The sequence below is a fragment of the Vitis riparia genome, chromosome 12, assembly GCF_004353265.1.
Source record: "Vitis riparia cultivar Riparia Gloire de Montpellier isolate 1030 chromosome 12, EGFV_Vit.rip_1.0, whole genome shotgun sequence".
NCBI lineage: Eukaryota > Viridiplantae > Streptophyta > Magnoliopsida > Vitales > Vitaceae > Vitis > Vitis riparia.
Genome location: NC_048442.1, coordinates 5456410 through 5468664, shown reverse-complemented (window position 1 = coordinate 5468664; position 12255 = coordinate 5456410). Strand labels below are relative to the sequence as shown.

At 33.1% G+C, this 12255-nt stretch overlaps 1 protein-coding gene across 1 annotated transcript in view; it reads right to left on the bottom strand.

Annotated features, from left to right (window-relative positions):
• Positions 1-9217, bottom strand: part of LOC117926603 (membralin-like protein At1g60995) — a 32097-nt gene extending 22880 nt beyond the window's left edge. Inside the window, exons 1-4 of the mRNA XM_034845757.1 lie at positions 8893-9217; positions 7512-7574; positions 6581-7015; positions 3584-3665 (exon numbers count right to left, since the gene is read on the bottom strand). Coding sequence (XP_034701648.1) covers positions 3584-3665; positions 6581-7015; positions 7512-7574; positions 8893-9045 — 733 coding nt within the window. The 5' untranslated portion in view covers positions 9046-9217. The remainder of the gene's footprint in view (positions 1-3583; positions 3666-6580; positions 7016-7511; positions 7575-8892) is intronic.
• Positions 9218-12255: the final 3038 nt, after the last annotated feature.

Genomic DNA, 12255 nt, shown 5'->3' with positions numbered 1-12255 from the left:
ACTAAATATTAGATAAAACTAGTAAAAAAAAGAATTTATTTTTATAATAAATTTTTTTAAATTAAATATTTTGAAAATTTTAAAAAAAAATATTTTCAACCATTAAAAAATAACCATGTATTACCTTTAAAAATATAAACATCATTTTCCTATCAACTATAATCTAAATAAAACCATTATTAAAAAAAAAAAACCAAATATTGTATTAATTTTATTTTTGTTTGAATAAATAAATTTTTAAAAATAAATATATTTTTTTAGAACTTATATCCATTAATTTTTAATTTTTATATTAATATTTATATCCTATTTATTTCACATAAACTTAAATATTTATAATCATTTAATATATTCCCAAATACCCAATCAGAAGAACTCTCCTGTTTCAGTTAAAAACCTCTCTCTTCCGTTTCTCTCCCCTAAATACCCAATCAAAGACCTCTTTCCCATTTCAGTCAAAGACCTCTCTCTCCCATTTCTCCCACATTTCTCTGCAACATGCCCATTCTTTCCCATTTGAGTCAAAAACCTCTCACTCTCATTTCTCTACAACATGCTCATTTCTCTGCAAAATACACATTTCATCTTCTCTACCGAACACCCATTTCATCTCTCAACCAACAACTTCTCACATCATCTTCGAGGTCTAAAGGTACTAAACTAGAGATAAATCAGCCATACAAGGATGCAAAAGCTTAGATCTAAAGGATGAAGATGCAAACTAAGACCGAGGCTTCGAACTTTTGTCCCAAAGTTCATCATTTTTGTGGATTTTGATTTTGACTCAATTATAGGTCAGTATCGGGCATGGCCTAGACGGATACAACTCAGCTGAGTCATACCAATCTCAGCCGAGATTTTGAACTCTAGCCTCGGGGGGAGTCACAATCCTATTAGTGACATTTTAGTAATAGGAGATGACTTAGAAGGAAGAAAAGCCTTGAGAAAATGTTTAATTAAGGAATTTGAGATAAAGGCACTTGCCAGATTGAAATACTTTCTAGGTTTTGAAGTAGCTCACCCTCGGCAAGGAATTTTCATATCTCAATAGAAGTATGTGTTAGATAAGCTGAAAGAGACAAGTAAAACAAGGCGTAAACCAACAAAAACACCTATTAAACAGAATCACAAACTCGGAAAGGCTCATGGAGACACTGCCATGGACAAGGGCATATATTAAAGGCTTGTTATGAGACTAATTTAACTTCCGCATACCAAACCGAACATAGCATATGAAGTCAACATTGTGAGCCAATTTATGCACAATCCCAAAGAAGTTCATCTTCAAGCAATGTATCGACTTGAAGAGAACACCAAGGAAAGGAATATTGTTCAAAAAGGGAGAGAGGTTAACACTTGGCCTACATTGATGCAAACTATGCAAGGTCTCCAGCTGACAAGAGATCCACATCTAGTTATTGCACATTCCTTTTTTTTTTTTATCAGAAACAAATATATGTATTAATCAAGAATAAATAAAACATGAGAAGGATGATAAATCCTCCCCACGATATGCAAACTTGATCAAAAACACCTACGTAAACATCCACTATACAAGGAGGGCTATACAAAGGGTACAAAAAACCTATACAAATATAACATCTCCTAACCCTATAGACCCAACCCTAGGGAGTACATATCGAAAGCCAACCAAGCTGAATTACATTCAAAGGACAAGGTTTAAAAACATCTGTACTATAAGCCCAAAAAGAAACATAGAAATGAAGCAAATCTCACATCATCTCCAACGTCTTCCAAGTGTCTTCAAAAAACCTAGCGTTCCTCTCTCTCCACACAATCCCCAACAAAGAGAGACACGCGATCCTCCAAAAAGTAAGAAGCAGAATTAATTGCTTGATCAAGTGCAAAGCTTGAATTTAGAGCAATGGTACTAACTGTGAGCTTTTATGGCTTAAAATAATTCTAGAAGATTTAAATATTAAGAGGGAAGGACCTATGAGACCCTATTATGACAATAAATCAGCGATCAATATTACCCATAATCCAAGGCAATCATAAAAGAAAATTTGGATAGTGGACTGATTTGCACCCTTTTATATCCACTAGAGGTCAACTTGCAGATTTGCTAATCAAAGTTTTAAACAGTGTTGTTTTTCATACTATCATTGGCAAGCTGGGAATGGAAAACATCCACTCACCATCTTGAGAGGGAGTGTGACAAAACCTTATTTCACATAATAGAAGATTGAGTGTAATTGTAAATATCATTAGCCTAGATTAGGCTATTTCGGTAGAGAAGTAATCCCCGTTTTTAAAGATTCAAATTATGATAGAATCAACCCCTAAATTATAGGGATTTAATATTCAATATGGGGTAGAACCTGCTCTTATTTTCTAGCCTAGAATCGAGCACCTGTAAACTACTAAATGTACTATATAAGTATATATTGCCTAGGGTTGTAAGACTTCGGTGGAAAAAAGAAACAATTTGATTTCTTCACAAACTGCCCTCCACTCCCTTAAGAAAAAAGCAACTCAAAACCCCCATCATCACCAAAACAAATAGGTAAGATGAGGGTAGATGCCTATGCCTAAGGCCATGCAAACTCCATAGGGAAACCATTAACCAATGAAAATTTGATAATAGATTATAAAACCTGAATTAACCCGTATTTTATACCCATTACATAAATCTTTGAAGGATTTCTCATCTTCTTTGTAAATATAACAAATTTGTTGCTTTGGACTCAAAAGGGACAAGGGTAAAAAACAAAAACCAAACCCTTAATTTACATGGCTATAGCATTCTCAATATCCAATTTACAAGCCAACCCTATTAGCAACTTAATCTGAAATCAATTGCTTCATTAGCAATAAAAATAACATCAAGAATTGCCTACCCTCCACAAATGAGTTTAGAAACTTCAACACAAGTTTCCCAACCTCCTTCATAATATTAACAATAACATTAGTCAATAGCTTATACTAAATACCCACCAAACTTGCCAATTTGGTCATTAGTATCTTTCATACTAACCCTTTTTTTCTGTTTTTGATAGGTAAGCAAAAAATAAATTAATTAATAGGACCTAACAAAAAAACAACTGGCACACCAAGGTGCACAACTAGTATACAAAGGCCACTATATGACATAGGAAAAGAGGAGAAAAACAGAAAATACCCCTCCCATCAAGAAACACCCAACCAATCAATAAATTCAAATACACACATTGAACCCCCATTTATACACAACCTAGCCCAACACTATAAAAATGCAAGAATGTGTCATTTGCAATTCCTAGTACAAATGTTGTTTTCAACTTCTTTGTTTCGTACCTATGTTTGAAAAGCTAAATAAGAAACAAAAATGTGATTCTAGAATTTCTTAATTCTTCTCTAGGATGGACATGCTTGACAAGGCCATAAAGGACCCTATTGGTCCATACCAAATGTATGAGAATGGTATCAGGGAACATGAACTGATAACTTATAGCTATGCCATGATTTCTTTCTTTATTCACAAGTTACCTACTTATTGGCTAATATTTAGGAGATGCCACTGTTATGTTAGCAACATGATGTTAAATGGTGAAAACAAAAAACAAAAAGCATAGTCATTTACCAGCCATTAAGTTAAGCTTGTCCAAATGAAGTATCCGCAAGCACTTGGGTATATCAAGATTCAAATGTATACCTGCTATATTCTGCATAGAAAAGTGTAACTTCAGGAAATAGAACTTCAAACCATGATACAAGAAACTGAGCTAATAATCAAAGAAAGAATGCACTAAGCATGTAATATTTCAAAGTATATGCTTGTGCACCTTTCACATAAAGATTTTAAGCCCTGCACTCAATATAAAATCAGGGGAAAACAATTAAATGTCCTTTCTTAAGCTTTAAAAAAATTAGAACTGTCCAAAAGTCATTTGGAGCACCAAATTTAATATTTCTTTTCTTTATGACAGATTAAATATTTTCTGGTCTACAATGAAGGAATTTATGCCCACTAGTTTCCACATCGATGTTCATAGCTCATCATGCAAACTCATAAGCTAGAATTTTCTAAAGGTTACGACATGTATGAGTCTGTCCACAACCAATTTCTGACACTTCCACTCATGAAGTAGTATCAAGCCGATCCACTTTACTGCAGGCATCAAATTTAGAAACTGCAGTGTCCTTAAATCAATTGGAGTTGGGAAGTTAACTTGAACATTTTTACAACTTTCCACGATCAGGATGTTCTAAAATACACGACATAACAAGTTTCTTTTTCTCAATTTCATGCTTTGTTCCTTTCATGGAAACCCATATGTATGTGTGTGTATGATAGCCAAGAAATAAAATGTATTAAGAGGTGCCCAACAAAAGAGGAGATGCAACCTAAGAAGGTTGCTGGATCCTTCAGAAAGGGTAAACAAACAAATAAAGCAAAGCTCCGAGTATACAACAGGCACTTTATTGCCAAGGATCAACAGGCAAAGAATCATCCATGAAAGAGACAACGGATCTAGCTCCCCTTTTTGCTAAAGAATCCATCTCCTGATTAGTCGATCAAGGATCCCATGAAAAGTATATTACCAAGTTTTTTTTTTTTGATACACAATCAGGAAATATATTAACAGCACCTGCCGCCTAGCAAAAGGGCGCACCAAAGTATAAAAAATGCATACAATAGGTGCCTAAAGGCATAATACTACCATGAGACTAGAAACATGCAAATTAAGTTTATATATGTAGAATACTTTTTTTTTTTTTTGATAGGTAAAACTCTACTTCTTTTTATATATCTAGAATACATATTACTACATTTGAAAATAACATTTTCTTAGTAAATTAATAAAAACACTAAGGTCTATTTGGTAGTGGAAATGAAAATGGTTTTCCAAAAACTTCTCGTCTTCAAAGACGAAGACAATCAACATGTTTGTTTTTGGATTATTCAATCATCAAAGTGCCTATATTCCGAAAATGTCAAAAAGTATCTTAACTCTAAAAATGAACCATATTTAGAAGATTTTTTTGGAAACATGCTACCAAATATGTTTTCTGTGTGATTAAATTTTTTTCGGCAGAAAATAGTACTTGTTCATAGTACCAAACAGGCAGCAAGCTTTGCTTAAACTTCAGGAGCTTGTAGTTTCATAAAGTAAGTTTTGATATCTTTTTTTAATATATAAGTAAAGAAGAGTAAATAGATTAAAAAGAGGCACCAAAATAGTGACCCATGAAATACAAGATAAATACACCCACCCTCACACAACTCAAACAAAAAGAGTTGCCAAGATGGAGGTACAAAAAACATATATAGAATTGTAGGATTTTATTTGTGCGTCTCTACACTAGTGTTCCAGCAACTTGTAAAATAAGATAACATGAAACATGTTGGATTTGCATTCTCATATCTGTATGCAAATGGTTTATTGAAGCCAAATTTTACAACATTATGGCATATTCCCCAGAACATTTTATTTATCTTATCCAATGATCAAACCTTTTATGCATCTCATTTCTCTAAGACATGTAGCATGTCTCCAAGCCAACCAGATGAAATCATCAGCATAATAGGGGCAACCTCTTGACCAGATTGATCTGTGCAAATTACTTTCAGAAAGTTGCATCTACAGTAATATGCTACATTTCCAAGCAAAACAGGACATAGAAGCTACCTAGTAGTGTGTCTTTTTCAGAGGAAACTGAATCTGTATTGTTAAGGTATATGTACAAAAGAACAAATGATGAGAAGCCTTTGGGGCTGATTTTCTCTGCGAGGACCCATCTGTCGGAGGGCTTCATGAACATAATTAGCAAACCCAAATAAATACGACTTGCAAGAACTAAGAAGTGGTTTCATCATGGAAGCCATATTTCTTATTATGTTTTTAATATCTATAAAATTCAAAACTACTCAGAACCGTTCTCTTTTATCTTCCATTTATAATAATTTCTGTTTAAAAATAAATAATAAAATGAGAATGCAATGCTAAGGCCATATGCATCAGCAATACCAACTGCCAGGCTTCCTGCCATTTTCTCATGAAATTTTGTTAAGAAACATTTTCTCATGAAATTACTTAGCTAAAAATCAAAGGTAGAAAAGGCTGAGATTCAAAATAGGACACACACATGCACAATTTCAATGGCAAGGTAAAGTATTGACATAAAAACATGGTGATTGTTAAGTTATTGGATTAAAAAGAACATGTTCAGAGCAACTGTGGTGTGATAACTGCAACTAAATGAGGATTCATGTTTTCAAAAAAGGGATAAAAATAAAGGAAAGAAAGAAGAAAAGCAAACATGTTAGTAAAAAGGCACCGAGATATGATGATAACCTTGTAAAAATATAGGTAAAATAAGTTGAACTTGCACATCATAATGAAGTTGATATTGCTGTTTGCTTTCTCCTCTTGTAACAAGTTATTTTGTTGCCACATAAACATATGAAAAATACAAAATAAATAAATAAATAAATAAAATAAGAAGAAGAAAGAAGACGCCGAAGAAGAAGAAAACTCACTCCAATCGCTAACGAAGTGATATACTAATCAAAAACAATGGCCACCCACAAAAACTATATATCAATAAGAAAGAGCTTTTCCCAGATATTACTCACCCATAACTTTTGGAAACTTCCTAGGATTTGCAATGCATGCCTCCAAAAGAATGATAAACGCCTGTACCACTTCCTACAGAAGTGAACCAGAGCTGCTTTAAATGATTCCTTGGCTGATACTGGAAAACTAGCCCGTGGCTCCTCTTTATCAATTTTAATGACTGCATCATCAACTGCTGGCTTAGAGCTTTTACTGTTGGTAGAGCTTTCTGCTTGAGGTTCAAGGTGTTCTGTATCGCTTCTCCAAAATTTCAATGCCAATTTGCCCCTCCTAGCACCTGAACCAATCCAATTTAACCAAACCTTCGCAGCCAAAAACGTCAATCCATCTCCATCCACATTAACGTTCAAATTGTCAGTAACAGTTTCCTTGTCAGGAACATTGATTGCTTTATATTCTGACTCATTTCGTGACCACAGGCCAGCACTAGTTATCTAACCCAATAGGAAAAGGTGGTTAGCATATGCATCATAGCCAGTAAAATACACATTAGAATCTCAAAAATAAGTCAAAAGGTCTGTTAAAACAAAAAGATGCATACTTGTCCATGTCTCTGAATAACTATAATGATTAATGATGATTTATGATGAAAGGGTTAACCAAAAAATATTGAATAAACTAAATAGATGAGCATAGTTATGGCACCCAATTTGAGTTTCAAATAAAGCAATCCCCAATAATCTCATAAACTAACAAAAAACAGCAGGAATTAATGAAAATTGAATTAAGGTAAGCTTGGAAATTTTAATTCAAAAATTTAACCATCAGTGGTGGATTCTCCAACCCACCAACTAAAGTTTAGGTGCAAAGCAGCTCAACTTCTTTGGGAAGTAAATTGAGAAATTTGCAAGCAAGAAATACAAAAGAAAGGAAAAAGGGAAACAGGTAAAAAGAAGAAGCTTAAGTTACAATACCTAGTAGATCATATACCTTAATTTGAATGAGCTGGGCTTCTGTTGTTTCAACTCCAGAGAACTCACTGGAACAACCAGGCTTCATACACAGAAAAATTAAGTTTTAAATTAGAAGGTTCAAAACCTATTAGAAACATATCATTATGGAACAAAAAATGGAAATTGGCATGATGAAAATTAGGTAGAAAGTAGAATGCATCCACAGCAACCTCAACCAGTTAGTCTCAAATTTTCCAATCTCAAACAGCAAGACCTAAACAAACTCAGAAAAAAAAAAAAAAAAAAAAAAAAGGAGCATATTCAGACTAGGGGCCTTGCAAATTCATCATTCTGTTATTATTAATTTGAATTATATTCCTATTTTCTGCTATCTTTTATGAGACAAAACATTAACAGCTGAATCATAACCTTGGATCATTTGTACCATTATCATTAGCTACATCTATTTTGAAAGAAAGATAGTCCTATATAGCACTTTTCCAGCAAGGACATGTTTTTCATGGCATGGTAGTGCAGAAAAGCCCCTTCTAGAGAGAGAGAGAAGAGGTGGGACAGGTACTTTTTATTTTTTAGCCCACTTGGAAAGCAACAGAATATATCGTCCCCAAGATCCTTTTCTTTTCTTTTCTTTTTCTTTTTTAATCTTTTTTTGACTGTTGGGTGGAATAGAACCTCTAGGCCTCAAGGGGGGCATCCAAAAGCTCGGTTTTTTAAGCCCAAAAACAACCAAAACTACAGGTAAAGCATGATCAAATGATTGTTGGAAACTTATGTACCAATTTCTTAATGCCTAAACACAGTCAAAACCAAATGCCAAGCATAATTAAATGATTTTTGGAGGGTTACTTATCAATTCACTCTGATAACAGAACATACTATTCATCAAATCCATGTTTTTTTGAGCCTCAAATGCAACTAAAAACTACATGCAAAGCACAATCAAACAACTTCCAGCTGCTTATCCACCAAATTCGCACTGGCAACAGAATATACCATCTCCTAAATAATTTCTCAAGCCTAATTACATCTGAACCAGTACGGAAATAATTATTAACAATTCGCCAGCCCCAAATAATATATACAATCCCTAAAATCCAATTTTCAAGCCCCGGCTACAAAGGAAACAATACACAAAGCATGGTTAATCACTGTTTCAGTTTCTCATTTTCCAAAGCTGGTCATCCCAATTAATAAACCTCAAACCCCCAAAAAAATTCCAATTTTCCAAATTGCGAGAATTCAATAATGCAAAATTACTCAATTAAGCACAACAAACACATAACACAAAAACCAATTGGAATCACAATCGCAATAACCTTAAATTTGAAAAACAACAAACTTTTCCAACAAAACCCACAAATAACAAATAAATTAAAAAAAAAAACTCCAACAAGCACCTGTTGGACGTAATTGGCGTGCATAACAACGAGAATACAAAAGAGAGTGATGGCCACAAAGAGGTAAATGTATTCGAGAGAAGCTCTGACTCTGGGAGTCAGCATCTGGGAGAAGCGCTCCTGAACCCTAATGAAGGTCTGTTCTGGATCCATCTCTGCCTCTCTCTCTGTCAAACTGTAGGGCTTTTCCTCTTGGGCATGTGCCCTAGTTGTTTAGGGCTCGGGTTTGCAAAAGAGAGTGATAAAAGAAGGTGTGTATGTGCGCTTTGGGATGCAGGGTTAGGGCGTTGAAGAGGTCGCAAGGCGTTGAAGAAGAAGAAGAAGAAAGGAGAGTAGCGGGCCCGTGGGGGGTGTTTTCTTGCTTTTATTGTTGCCACGTGGCGACTATGTGTTGCAAAGTTGTGGGACCCACTGTTTTGTGCCAATGCCTTCTCATTTTATTAAAAATTTCTTCAGTTGTTAAGAGTAGCTAATTGAGAGTGTTCAGTGATAGCCGTGATTCTCCATCAACTGTGTATGAAGTTGAAAGCAATGTTTTAAAAAATTGGAATGGATGATTGAACCGCATCGAATCAGTCACGTGATAAATATATTAATTTTATATTCTTAAAATTATAAAAAATTAATATCTATATATATATATATACATATATATCAAATTAAATCATGGATCAATAAAATTTACTAATATTTTAAATTCTATTAAATAAAATAAGTATAATATTTAAATTTGAAAATATATATTAAAAATGAAAGAAAATTTTTCTTATATGTAGGAAGTTATATACTTATATGCTTGTAATTCTATTGTTTTATAATTCTAAAAAATAATTATATATATATATATAATTATTATTACAAATTTTTTTATAGAAAAATTATGTTATTTTATTTATTATTTTGTAGATTTAAGCCATACAACATAAGTTGACTAGTGGAGTCTTCTTTACCCCTTTAATCAAAGTTCAAGCTCCCACGCATTACATTTGGTGGACTTTTCATTAAATGGTCCATTATCCCCGTTGTGAAGCAAAAGGTTTAGGTGGACCATTGTCCAAAAAAGAAAAAATAACTTAAAAGATACACTGAATCAGTTCAAGATCCAATCAATGATTTCATCAATTGAATTGGTTAGTTTAATTCGATTTTCAAAACATTAGTTGAAAGTTTGAGATATTGTTATGAAACTATCTAAATGTTGAATTGACATGTCTAATTTGATTTTTAAAACATTGGTTGAAAGTTTGAGATCTTGTGTCATCTTGGGAAGCGGGGAGGGGTGGAGAAATTCAATTGCAAAAAATGTAAGCAATACATGTGGAAAGCCACTCATAGAAAATAAAGTTACCCAAAAACTTTGTGGATGTAAAACTCAAAGGATCAAGAGATAATAGAGCTCAAATCTACTGGATTGAAGAAAAGATACACAGAATTACTTGACAAAAGCCATCTTTAAGGCTTACACCTCATAACCTATATCATTCTCATTTTTGCAATGAAATGTCATACATGTTCCCTAGTGGACTCTTTAATGCCTTGAGGCGATGTGGATCTCACTCATGAACCTAAGAAAAATTAAGAAGTATTTTTTAGAGTATCAAGATACAAGAAAGCTAATAATCTTTCTTCCAAAATTCGCATATATATCAAAAGTCATCTTTAAGGCTTACACCTCATGATCATTCTCATTTTTGCAATGAAACACCATATGTGCTCTTTAGTGGACTCTTTAGTGCCTTGAGGCAATGTGGATCTCTCTCACAAACCCAAGCAAAATTATGAAACATTTTGAGAGTATCAAGATACAAGAAAGCTAATAATCTTTCTTCCAAAATTCACACATATATATAGATAGATAGATAGATAGATAGATAGATGAAACCTTAGTAGGCCAAAAAAATTTCAAAAACTAAATTCCAAAAATGGAAAGAATTCTAGTGGACCAATTTTTTTTCAAAAAACTAAATTTAAAAAATGGAAAGAATTAAGATATCCTTGAATTAATTTTTTTGAAAATTCTACTACAAATGCTTGAGTATTGGGTAAGAGCGTTTGAGAGCAAGTTTAAGCTCTTGAGCATAGGTTCGAGTACTTAAGTGCTCAATCAATTATTTCTTTTAAAACATATAACTTGAAACTCATTTTAAATACCTTAAAGTCCACATTATGTTGCTTGTTCCAAAGTATTAGCATTTATGAATCTTTTTATGCTTACCTACACTATCTTTAATTGAATTTGTAGTTATCTCAAGTTTTTAATAGAGTGTAAGTCACAAGAAAAAATAAAAAGTCTAAGGATGAAATGAACAAAATTGTTAAACTTAAACTAAACAATTTAATGTACTAACTATTTTCTCATTTGGTAATTTTGTAACAAAATATAGATTATTTAAACTTTTAATACTCTCATGCAAAGTTTGCAAATCTCTCAATATCACTTATCCAAACAAATCATCATAAAAGTTGATGATCTCTCAATGTAACTTGTTCTAATCAATCATTTTAAAATTTGATCTTTAATGTTCCCAACCCATCAGACGACTTTTGAAGCATGGAAGCATGTGATCTACACACACTAAACCAAGAATACTTGTGAAAAGTAGCGTGTGGAAATAGATAAATATATAAACCAAATAAATATCAACATCTAAACAAATCTCTTCTTTTTTTGTCACAAAATTGACAATGTAAAAGATATAGAATGATAAACACATGAGAGACAATAAAAACATGGAGATATAAGATAGAAATTAGTTCAGGATACAATCAATGAAACAAAACAATCTACCCAAAATACATGGAAATCAAAACACCAAGTTTTGTACTAAGTAACTTAACCTCTTCCCCTAAGGCAAGAATCGAGATTCATGTAAAAAGGTGTGATATTTTGGGTGTTGATGATAAGGTGGGTGAGTCAACATAGACTTGGAAACCTGAATATGGTTCTGAAAAGGGCACTCAATTCCTAATGCCCTTAACTAACTAGTTAGGAGTCAATGGCCTTGATGTTTGCTACATGGGTTAGAATGGATTAGCACCGTACATTGCATCCACCTACGAAAAAAATGGGAATTGAAGAAAAAGATTATGACTGAAGTTCTAAGTTAAGCATGGTGCTCCAAAGATCCATAGGCTCTTTTGACCTAAAGATCAGTGAAGTTTAAAACCTTAATGGCAATGACTTTTATACCTAGGTGCTAATGAACTCTTCACCAAAGGTTAGTAAGGAAGATTTTTTAGCAGGGGTGATTTTTAGAATCTTTGGGGAATTTGGGGTATTGGCCCTTAGCATATTGGACTTTGAACAAAGGATTGATGATGGAACTTAAACAAAGCAAATTGTCGAACTTAAACAAAGTAAAT